This window comes from Notolepis coatsorum (genome assembly GCF_963971535.1).
Source record: "Notolepis coatsorum genome assembly, chromosome: 1".
Classification (NCBI taxonomy): Eukaryota; Metazoa; Chordata; class Actinopteri; order Aulopiformes; family Paralepididae; genus Notolepis; species Notolepis coatsorum.
Window position 1 is genome coordinate 2,569,273 of NC_140165.1, and position 13,346 is coordinate 2,582,618.

At 45.2% G+C, this 13,346-nt stretch overlaps 1 protein-coding gene across 1 annotated transcript in view; it reads left to right on the forward strand.

Moving 5' to 3' along the window:
* Nucleotides 1-207: 207 nt before the first annotated feature.
* The window catches only part of mrpl39 (mitochondrial ribosomal protein L39), a 31,421-nt gene continuing 18,282 nt past the window's right edge, over nucleotides 208-13,346 (forward strand). The window contains exons 1-4 of the mRNA XM_084325938.1: nucleotides 208-388; nucleotides 2,607-2,816; nucleotides 3,422-3,561; nucleotides 11,486-11,585. Of these exons, the coding sequence (XP_084182064.1) occupies nucleotides 337-388; nucleotides 2,607-2,816; nucleotides 3,422-3,561; nucleotides 11,486-11,585 (502 nt within the window). The 5' untranslated portion in view covers nucleotides 208-336. The remainder of the gene's footprint in view (nucleotides 389-2,606; nucleotides 2,817-3,421; nucleotides 3,562-11,485; nucleotides 11,586-13,346) is intronic.

Sequence of the window (13,346 nt, forward strand, 5' to 3'; positions counted from 1 at the left end):
CCAGAAATGGCATGTATGTTGTGTACAGTGTATGTCATAAATGTGTATTGAGCCGTACTGTATTGTACCCATTCTGCAATCGGTTAAATAAAGTTTTCATTCATTCAACCTGTAACAACAGCGCCGCCTGCCGTCTTGTTCTGGAACAGCGACTCCCTGGAAGGAACGCTTCGACAACCAGTTAGTTCCTACCCGGACTGAAATCAACGTTGCACTCTTAACAGCCATGGCGTCCTTCAGTCGGATCTTGTAAAAAGAAGATTCATTTGACTTTATTATTAAGTATTTATTCTGAAATCTGTACCCTTTTCTCTTTTTGTGGATGTCGTTGTGAACATGTATATCTACATCATGTCGTGCCGGGCCGTGTGTCAAGTTATGCAGCGCCGTAAGTAGATGATCATCATATTATTTTGACAATAACATTATTAATAATAATAATAATAATAATAATAATAATAATAATAATAATAATAATAATAATAATAATAATAATAATAATAATAATAATAATAATGGCAGCTGGTCCATCCATCACTGAGCTAAACACACAGAACATGATGAATGAATGAAAACTTTATTTAACAGATTGCACAATGGGTACAATACAGTACGGCTCAATACAATAAAGGGATCAGAGACCAGAGAAAGACTTTCGTCTTGTTTACCTTTCTTTATCTCTACCTCTCTCTCTATCTCTCTCTCTACCTCTCTCTCTCTACCCCTCTCTCTACCTCTCTCTATCTCTCTCTCTACCTCTCTCTTTCTACCTCTCTCTCTCTACCCCCTCTCTCTCTTTCTACCCCATCTCTACCTCTCTCTCTCTACCTCTCTCTCTCTCTCTCTCTCTCTCTCTCTCTCTCTCTCTCTCTCTCTCTACCTCTCAACTTTATTAACAGATTGCAGAATGGGTACAGTACAGTACGGCTCAATACACACAATTGTTAAGGGGATGCAGACCAGAGAAAGACTTTTGTCTTGTTTACATCAGGGTCCCCCATTTTCAATTCATCAGGACATATATGACATACACAACATACATGACATTTATGACATAGGGACATACATGACATACAGGTATATAGTACTGTTACATTTGTGACATATACGATATGCAAATATACAGTACTGTCACCCAGAGATCCTAACAGAGATTATATATATTCTAATTCTATATATAGATTGAGCGACATTATACTATTGTACTTATTTTATGCCTATTCTTAAATCTGCACGTCTACATTACACTACTTTTATTGTCTTTTATACCTATTATGTCTGAAGTTTATGCCATTTTTATTTTTGTCAATTTGTGTGCTGCTGATTTTATGCCCATGTTCATTTTTATTTAAAAAAAATGTATACTAATTGCTGTGGTGCACTCTCTGGACTGAGAGTACTATGTAGATAGCTATTAATATTTATTATTGTTATATTGTAGAAATGTGTGCATTGAAATGTCTGTAAAGTCTCGACTACATTCGATTGTAATTTTGAGAATAAATAAAGGTTGATGATGACGACATACATATGATGGGGAGGAGACTGTACATTAGGAGCGGGTGGTGTCCATCATGTCGGGACAACATATAACCTTTGATCGGGCTACTACTACAAGATGGCGCCGCTACGTCCGGCTGCCTGTCTGTGCGCTCCGTCGAGATTGTGCTTACTTTTGTGTCTAGCACAGTCTCTGGAGCGTAACAGTAAGAAGCATTTTGTATGAAAGTATTCTGTACTTCTGTATGACAACTATTAAAGAAACTTGAAACTTACCAACTCCATTGTGCTGTGTCTTCACTGTCACTCTAACCAAAGCTAAATCAAGACAGAACTCACCCTTGTTTCTTTCTAATCGTCGTGTGTCTGCATCCCCGACCAACAAAACATTGCAGTAATTAAGTCACTCGTTTGTACGCAAATGTATGGGTTAAATCATGTGGTTTAAATGCGACGAAATTGGTCGTTTGTGTTGCTTTGCAATGAGCAACCGAGGCCCAGATTAAATCCCAAATGTGTGGGTTGCTTCTTCCTCTTACAATGATTTTCAAAACACGGATCATTCAGAGCATTATGATTAGAGAGCTGAAGGCGATTTGACAGAATATGAAGACATATACTATAAACTATTAATTTAGTTAATTTAGTTTTTTGGACAAACATTGTTGAGATACAACAATACATTTTCCTCTATTAACTCTTTCAGCGCCACCCACTTTCCCCATCTGTACCGCCTGGTGCCAGCGTTGTTGACCATTTTAGCGATGTTTGCAGACCCATCGTGCGTTCTGTGTTATCGCTATGGAGACAATACTGACTAATCAGTTCTCTCTCTCTCTCTCTGTCTCTCTCTCTGTGTGTCTCTCTCTCTCTCTCCCCCTCTCCTCTCTGTCTCTCTCTCTGTGTGTCTCTCTCTCTGTCTCTCTCCCCCTCTCCTTCTCTCTCTCTCTCTCTGTCTCTCTCTCTCTGTCTCTCTCTCTGTGTGTCTCTCTCTCTCTCTCTCTCTGTCTCTCTCTCTCTGTGTCTCTCTCTCCCCCCCCCCTCTCCTCTCTGTCTCTCTCTCTGTGTGTCTCTGTCTCTCTCTCTCTCCCCCCCCCCCCCCCCAGGCTTGGCGTCCAGCGTGGCGGCGGCCTCCCGTCCCTCGCTGGTGGAGGCGCGGGGCCGGCGCAGCGCGGTGTTCTCCAGGGAGCAGGCCAGGCAGAGGGCCCTGTACCCCCGCATGGAGAAGATAGAGGTGACCCTGGACGGCCCCGGCCTCCAGGGCACTCTGCTGGTGATGAACAAGGGCCTGTCCACGCCACTGAGCTGTGCCCGACGTGAGTGGAGGGGGGGGGGGGGGAGAGTATAATAATAATAATAATGCAGGACCTGTCACAGAGGTCTTTAATGGGCATGCAGACGACTCTCAATGTCTCTCACACCGGAACACACACACGCATGCATGGTTCGTAGGATCGCCGATGCGATACTCCTCTGCGCTTAACCCATCCCGTCGTCCTTCCCCCCCCCCCAGGGGCAGCCGGGAGCAGATGAGGGCTGTGGCGTGAGCCGCGCCCGAGGACCATCCAAGTGCTCCTGTCCGTTTTCGTCACGGACGCGACAGAGTTAGCGATCTGTTGTTGTGCATGTTTTTCCATTGGGTTTATCTTATCGGGCGGGGGGGGGGGGGGGGGGACCCTTGCGAGCACAGAGGGGGAGAACATGCAAACTCCACACAGAAAGGCCCGGGAGATCAGTCCTGTGTAGACTCGGAGCACGGTTCTCATTGCAGGCCAGATGGAATGAGGATCTTGTAGACTTGACCACTAAATGTTTATTTCCATATATTCAATCTCATTTACAGTGATCTTATTTAGTGCATCTTTAAGCAGGAGTCTAAATGGTTAATTATGTCCCCCCCCCCCCCCCCCCCCCCTCTCAGACTTGACGGAGCACCATGTGTCCTCCTCGGCCCTGGCCCTGGTGGACGGGGAGCTGTGGCCCCTGAACCAGCCTCTCACCCGCTCCTGCTCCATGTCTCTGCTCACGTTCAGCGACCTCGACCCCACGCAGGTCAACCAGGTACTGAGCCACTACCTCTACCTTCTCTAGACCTTTAAAAGGTTTTATAGACGCTTTCTACTTTGACAAAAAACGTTTAAAATGTAGTAGGGCTGATCCCTATTAGTCGATTAGTCGGTCGAAAGGAGCCGTAGTCGACTGGCCAACCTCTTAGTCGAATATATAAAAAATTTGTAAAAAAAATACTTATAATATATATATATATTTTAATCATTCTTTCCAAAAGAAAAGAGGCCTAGAAGCGTGGCTAACGCTAATGGCGCGCATACCAGAGGCTAACTGCCTAAGAAAACGGGCACAGAGGCACTGAAAGAGGATTTCACCCGTCTGTCTAATCAACACACTAGACTAGACAAATATCAAGATGTATCCATCAGTGGACCAATTGCATGCTTTTGCAGAGGACAAGAAGCCTTCAGTCGACTCCTTCAGACATTAAGCACCCCCCACAGCCCAAATGGAATGATACAAAATTAAAAAAAATTAAAAGGAATTTAAAAACAATAGTAAAAATATTGTACTTTTTTTGTTGTTCTTTTGACCAATAGTCGACTAACGGCAAATTTTAGCCAATCATAGTCGACCATCCAAATCCTTAGTCGGGGACGCCTGTAACTGTTCCGCAACAGTAAGTGACTTCCGGGGTAGGCCTGATTGGCCCCGACAGGCACGTGACGCGGCAAACTCAGGACGCGCAACGAGGCTGCTGAGAGCTGTCGCGCGGAAATAGGCTGTCTATTGCCATTCTCTAACACAAACTCTAACCTTAACCAGCTCCTTAACAGCGCCTAAACTTAACCGTTCTAACCTTAACCAACTCCGAAACAATGCCTAACCTTAACCTTAACCTTAACCATGCCTAACCTTAACCATAGAAAGAATATTGCCATTCTCTAAGACAAACTCTAACCTTAACCAGCTCCTTAACAGCGCCTAAACTTAACCGTTCTAACCTTAACCAACTCCGAAACAATGCCTAACCTTAACCTTAACCATGCCTAACCTTAACCGGCGAAAAAATACACGTTAAAAAAAAATCACGTTAAAAAAAAAAGATTTGATGGGATTCAAACTCACCAACAACGGACCGCAGGATCGCAGGACCGCTGCTCTGCCAGGTGAGCTGAAGCGGCGAATGAAAGTCATGGCGTATTTGGACGGTTACGTAATTCCGCAAGCTCTGCCGCTCGGCTCCGCGGAGCGTGCCGCGCGGCAGAGAAAGTTGCGCGTCACGTGCCTGTCGGGGCCAATCAGGCCTACCCCGGAAGTAACTTACTGTTGCGGATAAGCTATAAGCGTCGGGGACAGCCCTAAAATGTAGTATTTAATTTTTTTTTTTAAATGTATTACCTGTTGCTGTGTTTGCTAATACAATAGACCACTGCACTTCCGTGTTACATTGAGCTCATGGAGGAGAGAGAGCGGGGGGAGAAAATGAATGAATGCGGATGAGAGCCTTGACATTAAGTGGTTGTAGCTACGGGGGGGGGGGGGGGGGAGGGGGGGGGTGCTGGAGGAGACATGATCCAATAGACTTGTATACACGCCTGAGTCTCCTGAACACGGAGAGACCGATCCCGAACTACACACGAGCAGATTGATGAACCTAGTCTCCGTGGGCAATCTGCGCATGCGTAGTTCGGGAGTAGGTGCGGAAAGGTGACTATTAGCTTGGCCCAGAAATGCCGATCGACTTGGGATTGGTCTCTCCGTGTTCAGGAGACTCAGGCGTATATAAAAGTCTATTGGATCATGTCTCCCTCCAGCACCCCCCCCCCCCCCCCCCCCCCCCCCACAGCCGTAGCTACAACCACTTAATGTCAAGGCTCTCATCCACATTCATTCATTTTCTCCCCCGCCCCCTCTCCCATGATTTCAGAATCCCGGTAGTGTTGCGGTGGTCTATAGCTGAAAGGAAGTCATACTGCAGCCCAAGCTGTTGCTTTGCAGCAACGCACTTCAGGGGGACAAACCAGATGGAGTCCCCTGTCCAGGGGGCGACAAGAAAGACGTCTGCTGTCATTTCCTGCAACTTAAAAAAACATACTTTCAATAGAACAGCAAACACAAATTCTGAATAAGTTATTTATTTGAGTGTATAAGTACAATAGTTTTAACGTTGGAACACACGAAAACACAGGCACACACATGCGCAGTAGAACAGAGGACCAGGTAATCATGTATTAATTAGACAATGAAGCGGCTGTTTCTAAGCGTTCACTGCAAACATTTCATTTTTCTTCTTTTCTTTTCTTTTTTTAACCACATGGTGGCGCTGGTGTGCTGTCCAGGGTTTGCACAAGGTCCTTGAAGTGCTTAAAGTGCTTGTTTTTTCAAGTCAAGGCCTGGAATTCCTTTAAAACAGCCCATTTTTTAACAAGGTGCTTTTAAAAAGTCATTGAAATTCAAATCAACCATTCGCATTGAATGTTTTGTTCATGCATGATAAAATTGTTCTGAATCAAATTTTTTATTTTTTTAAAGTGTAACTAATTGTCGGGAAATTGGTTTTATTGGGTTTTTTTCTATAAAAACAAGTGAATTGCATCCTTTTAAATGCCCTTTTAAAATAGTGCTTGGAAAAGTACTCGAAAGTCCTTGAACTTCGTTTTGCTATGTCTGTGGGAACCCTGGTTACAGTACAATAGTTTAACGTTGAACACGAAAACACGCACACGCATGTGCAGTAGAACAGAGGACCGGAGGACCAAGTCCCATAGTTACTTATGTTTATATTAGATTTTTTTTATATACACCGTGGGAAGGGGGAAAATGTAATTTACTTTCTCTGGATGTCTTGCACATTATGAGAAGCGACAATAAAGCTGACTTTGAGACAATGATGCATCTGTTTATTTTTTTTATTTTTTACTTTTTCTCCTTATTTTTCCATTTTTCTCTCAACCCAATTTCGCTTCGCCAATTCTCCCTTCAATTCTTCCCTCCCCTGTCTTGAACGTTGCTAGACCATGCCTCCCACTGGTCGGCTGTAGTAAGGATAGAAGCCTTGCATCACGTGTCCCCTCCGGTACACGAGGAGGCAGTCGTCGCATCTTTTCACCTGCACAGCTCGATCTCTCAGTGGCGAGGAGTAACGCGTGGGGGGCTCACGCTGCCCCCGACACTTCCTGATTCTGCTGTACAGGCGCACCAACCGACCTGTAGGAGTTGCTGTCCACAACGTCCAATCCCCACCCACCAGCTCTCCCACCCCCTAACACTGCCAATTGTGTTAGTATGAACGACCAGCCAAGCTGGTAGCAACGCCGAGAGCTGGGCTCGAACCCAGCATCTCCTGCGTTAGTGGCGAGTGCCTTGCCCACTGCGCCACTTAGCCGTCCCAATGATGCATCTGTTTCTAAGCTGGTCGTCTGGTCCCAAGCACACAGGGGCGACAGTGGCTCGGGAGGTAGAGCAGTCGTCTGGTAATCCGGAGGTTCCCGGTTCGATTCCCGCTCCTCCCGGGCAGCGTGTCGATGTGTCCTTGAGCAAGACACTTAACCCTTAACCCCTAATTGCTCCCGATGAGCAGGTTGGCACCTTGCATGGTCGCCTCTGCCGTCGGTGTGTGAATGTGTGAGTGAACGGGTAAAATGTGAGGAACAAATTGTAAAGCTTTGGATAAAAGCGCTATATAAAAAAGCAGCCATTTACCAAGCTTTCACTGCAAACATTTTATATATTTTTCCTATTTCTTCTTTTTTTCACCACATGGGGGCGCTGGTGCGTTGCCATAATGCACGCTGAGCCCCTATGTCCGTATTTAGGGAAACCCTGCAATTCCACCGACACTTGGTGCCTTTCAAGTCACGTTAGATCGATGTATCTTAATCTCCCCCGTTTCACAATCAGAATCACTTTATTCACCACCGGATGTACTGGACTCACGGGACATTGACTTGGCAACCTACACGGTGACCTTTTCAGTGAGATCCCGTTGCCACGGGAACAGCGTGGACCCAAGTGCATCTCACGTCAGCTGTTGTTATCCGTGAACAGCTGCAACAGGGAATCGACTTGGGCCCATTTACAATGTTTACGTTGTCGAGCTGAGTTAACACTTTCACTACCACCCGACAGAAGGTTAACAGTTAACACTTTCACTACCACACGACAGAAGGTTAACACTTTCACTACCACACGACAGAAGGTTAACTCTTTCACTACCACACTACAGACATGTACCTTATGTAGTGTGGTAGTGAAAGGGTTAACCTTATGTAGTGTGGTAGTGAAAGGGTTAACCTTATGTAGTGTGGTAGTGAAAGGTTAACCGTCTGTGGTGTGGTAGTGAAAGGGTTAACCTTATGTAGTGTGGTAGTGAAAGGGTTAACCTTCTGTAGTGTGGTGGTGAAAGGTTAACCTTCTGTAGTGGTAGTGAAAGGGTTAACCTTATGTAGTGTGGTAGTGAAAGGGTTAACCTTATGTAGTGTGGTAGTGAAAGGGTTAACCTTATGTAGTGTGGTAGTGAAAGGTTAACCGTCTGTGGTGTGGTAGTGAAAGGGTTAACCATCTGTAGTGAGGTAGTGAAAGGCACCTTCTGTAGTGAGGTAGTGAAAGGGTTAACCGGCTGTAGTGTGGTAGTGAAAGGTTAACCTTCTGTAGTGTGGTTGTGAAAGGGTTAACCGTCTGTAGTGTGGTTGTGAAAGGTTAACCTTCTGTAGTGGTAGTGAAAGGGTTAACCTTATGTAGTGTGGTAGTGAAAGGGTTAACCTTATGTAGTGTGGTAGTGAAAGGGTTAACCTTATGTAGTGTGGTAGTGAAAGGTTAACCTTCTGTAGTGTGGTAGTGAAAGGGTTAACCGTCTGTAGTGTGGTAGTGAAAGGTTAACCTTCTGTAGTGTGGTAGTGAAAGGGTTAACCTTCTGTAGTGTGGTAGTGAAAGGGTTAACCTTATGTATTGTGGTAGTGAAAGGGTTAACCGTCTGTAGTGTGGTAGTGAAAGGGTTAACCATCTGTAGTGAGGTAGTGAAAGGGACCTTCTGTAGTGAGGTAGTGAAAGGGTTAACCTTCTGTAGTGTGGTAGTGAAAGGGTTAACCTTATGTAGTGTGGTAGTGAAAGGGTTAACCTTATGTAGTGTGGTAGTGAAAGGTTAACCGTCTGTGGTGTGGTAGTGAAAGGGTTAACCATCTGTAGTGAGGTAGTGAAAGGGACCTTCTGTAGTGAGGTAGTGAAAGGGTTAATCTTCTGTAGTGTGGTAGTGGAAGGTTAACCTTCTGTAGTGTGGTAGTGAAAGGGTTAACCTTATGTAGTGTGGTAGTGAAAGGTTAACCTTCTGTAGTGTGGTAGTGAAAGGTTAACTGTCTGTAGTGTGGTAGTGAAAGGGTTAACCTTCTGTAGTGTGGTTGTGAAAGGGTTGACCCTTTGTCGTGTGGCAGTGAAAAGGTCAACCTTCTGTATTGTCGCCGTGAAAGGGTTAACCATTTGGTACTGTGGTAGTGAAAGGGTTCAGTTGAGTGCACACGAACGACCCAACAAAGTGGTATTGCAGAGTGGCCAAGTCTGAATCTACACAAGTCTAGTGGAGATCATTTAGCATTAAAAAGTGTAAAATAGTAAAAGATTTAATTATGGAGGTTAAGAACATCTCAGTGCGTCCATATTGTTGTTATTTCAGACCAAAAACACTTACGTGTGTCAAATTGTATTTAAAACTAAAGAATGAACTAAGAAATTAACTAATAAGAATAAGGGCAATGGGTCAAAGGTCAATAAGGTCAAATGCTCCTGGTCACTGGCCCCAGATCAGTAGTCCTAGTCCTAGATAATAATAATAATAATAATAATAATAATTAGGGATGTCCCGATCAAATTCTTTTGCTCCCGATCCGATTATTATTATTTTTTTATCCCAATTTCTCACATTACATTCACCCTGAATGTTGACGTTATCCAGGTGAAAAGTTAACTTCATTCAAGCGAGGCATTGCAATCCTTGACATAAATCATTTGATGTATAATTAAATCAAAGGAAATGCGTTTGGGTCTGAGAGTGTGGCTGGTCTGCCGTTCTGCAGCTGGATACTATTGGTTTGTTTTGGCAAAATTCTTCTGCTCTGTGTGACAATAAATAAATGAATGAATGATAAAACCAAAACTAAGGCCTCAGTATGAGTTTAAGACGTGAACATGTTCATGTTTGTTGAATAATAATAATTTAAAAAAATCCAGATTATTTAATTTTTTTTGCCGATCCCGATCTTCGGAAAATCACGTGATCGGATCGGGACATCCCTAATAATAATAATTCGAGGATGGGTCAGTCAGTGTCATAATAAAATGATAAATGGACTGCATTTATAATATTTATATTATACAACAGCTTTTATCCAAAGCACTTTACAACTAATGTCTTCACACACCGGGGAGTCAGGGGTTAAGTTATACCGGGAACCATCCCGATTACCAGACGACCGCTCGACCTCCTGAGCCACTGTCGGCCCAGAAGCAGAGAGACGTCACAGAGACCTTCTGAAACGTCTTTAATGTCTCTCGTTTCCACTGGGACATAAATCACTTTGTCGCTGAGAGAGAGAGAGAGAGGGGGAGAGAGGAGAGGAGAGAGAGAGAGGGGGAGAGGAGAGGGGGGAGAGAGACTGAGAGAGAGGGGGAGAGAGGAGAGAGGGGAGAGAGACATAGTGAGAGAGGGGGGGAGACAGAGAGAGAGGGGGGAGACAGAGAGAGAGGGGGGAGACAGAGAGAGGGGGAGAGAGAGAGAGGGGGAGAGAGGGGGGAGACAGAGAGAGAGAGGGGGGAGACAGAGAGAGGGGGAGAGAGAGAGAGGGGAGACAGAGAGAGGGGGAGAGAGGGGGGAGACAGAGAGAGAGGGGGAGACAGAGAGAGGGGGAGAGAGAGAGAGGGGGAGAGAGGGGGGAGACAGAGAGAGAGAGGGGGGAGACAGAGAGAGGGGGAGAGAGAGAGAGGGGAGACAGAGAGAGGGGGAGAGAGGGGGGAGACAGAGAGAGAGGGGGAGACAGAGAGAGGGGGAGAGAGGAGAGAGAGAGAGGGGAGACAGAGAGAGGGGGAGAGAGAGAGGGGAGACAGAGTGAGAGAGGGGGGGAGACAGAGAGAGAGGGGGGAGACAGAGAGGGGGGAGAGAGAAGAGAGAGAGGGGGGAGACTCTGGTTCTCCCTCCCATCAGCTCTGGTTCTGCCTCCTCAGCTCTGGTTCTCCTCCCTCAGCTCTGGTTCTCCCTCCTCAGCTCTGGTTCTCCCTCCTCAGCTCTGGTTCTCCCTCCTCAGCTCTGGTTCTCCCTCCTCAGCTCTGGTTCTCCCTCCTCAGCTCTGGTTCTCCCTCCTCCGCTCTGGTTCTCCCTCCTCAGCTCTGGTTCTCCTCCCTCAGCTCTGGTTCTCCCTCCTCAGCTCTGGTTCTCCCTCCTCAGCTCTGGTTCTCCCTCCTCAGCTCTGGTTCTCCCTCCTCAGCTCTGGTTCTGCCTCCCTCCCTCAGCTCTGGTTCTGCCTCCTCAGCTCTGGTTCTCCCTCCTCAGCTCTGGTTCTGCCTCCTCAGCTCTGGTTCTCCCTCCTCAGCTCTGGTTCTCCCTCCTCAGCTCTGGTTCTGCCTCCTCAGCTCTGGTTCTCCCTCCTCAGCTCTGGTTCTCCCTCCTCAGCTCTGGTTCTGCCTCCTCAGCTCTGGTTCTGCCTCCTCAGCTCTGGTTCTCCCTCCTCAGCTCTGGTTCTGCCTCCTCAGCTCTGGTTCTGCCTCCTCAGCTCTGGTTCTCCCTCCTCAGCTCTGGTTCTCCCTCCTCAGCTCTGGTTCTGCCTCCTCAGCTCTGGTTCTGCCTCCTCAGCTCTGGTTCTCCCTCCTCAGCTCTGGTTCTGCCTCCTCAGCTCTGGTTCTGCCTCCCTCCTCAGCTCTGGTTCTGCCTCCCTCCCTCAGCTCTGGTTCTGCCTCCCTCCCTCAGCTCTGGTTTTGTCTCCCCCTACAGGCCTACTGGCGCTCCTGCACGGCGCTGCTGGGACAGATGCTGGAGACGGCCTTCAAGGAGGACCTCGCTGTCGAGCTGCTGCCCAGCCCAGAGCTGCCAGGTACCGGAACCACCGCGTGTGCAGACTAGCGTGTGCTGCTCTCAGTCGTATGTGTTGCCAGAAACGTTTCGGTAAAACGGTGGAAAACGAGAAGGTTTTTACGAGCGAGCCACCATTTTGTACACGCATGCTTTTCACACGCAGGTTAGACACACAAAAGGTTGACGTCGCCCAGAAACGTCCCGAGCACACAACGTAGTTTCCAGGCAGAGGGAGAGGTCTCTGTAGAGAAACACACCACCTAGTGGTGAGAAACACACCACCATACACTTCTAGTGAGTCAGAAGTGATGATTGATTGATTGATTGATTGATTGATTGATTGATTGATTGATTGAAGTTTATTTCAAATATGCAACATAACAAACAAACATCAAGTACATATATAGCCATAAGCCGTTCAAATAATAAATGTATATAAAAAAAATAACAAAGAACAAACAAAAAAGTCAAACTCAATTATTATTATTATTTGTTGTCATTTACATATTTGAAAAGGAGTGGGAGGAAGCATACACTTTATTTAATCCCACCCCTATTTACTCATCAGAACATACTATATTTTATTTACTAATTCATACATTACTACTTACTAGACTTATATTGAAAAAAAAATGAACTTAGAACCTGTTCCACCCGACGGGGGTCGGTACCGACCCCACAATGACATCTGATCATAAATCAATATTTTTGAGTGTTGCATATAAGTTGCGATTTTGTTATCAAACATTTTCAAGTATTAACATCACTAACATGTCACAAAAGCATGTAGAATGTATATTATCATCAATACGTTAGTTTAGCAATAGGTTAAAAGTGCCATTAGATAGTTTTAAGTTTTCGATTTCGTCTATTGCAAGACGGAAACGGAAATGGAAATTCTGAACCATGGGAATTGTAGTCTTTTTGCAGCCATTTTGTAGAGGGGGTGCATAGCTGTCGACCAGCGTTGGAATTTTTCCGAACTACACTTCCTGGCAGATACTGTGGGGGTTCAAAGTTCAGCGTTCTGAATGAATCATATCAATAACTGTTATGATTCGCGATAATAAGCCACAAAAGGTAACGTTTTTGACAAATATTGAAACGCAGTTAGTTTCTCCTCCCTATTGTTAACATGTAGGAACAATTAGATCTGAAATTAGTTTCAAAACGGTTGCACTGTGGGGAAAATTTAAAAGTACAGTAGATTACAGTAGATTTCATTATCTGTTCTTATGCACGCTTGGTGATACTAAATCCAAATTGAACTCGGGCATTTGAAAGATAATATATATTTATATATATAAATGTGCGAATTGGCTATAATAAGGTAATGTATAAGCATCATATTCTATATTCTATATTAATATTTCAAATTGCATTGGTCTGGATGGGAGAATTCAGTACTGTATCTACAGAACCTTCGGTTTAATCATCTTCCCTTTATTCATTTTCTTAGATTCTTTTTTTACACATGATCTCAAGAGGGTACTGAACGAGATCAGTGGCAGTCTTTTAAGTTTGGTCATTATTATCATGGTGTTATTCACTGTCAAAAATGCAAAGAAAAATCATAATTCATATTCTCCTTTGTTTCATCACAATTTAAGCAAGCCTAGTAATAGACACAATATTTCTGACACTGTGAATACATTCCCTGAGGTCCATAGATGTCCCTAGATACCAAGAATATGCAAACAAGTGCTCAACCAACGCTGAGAGAACACTGGAGAGATATCCCACGATGCCAGCCAATAAAAACATGTAGGACTCCTATATT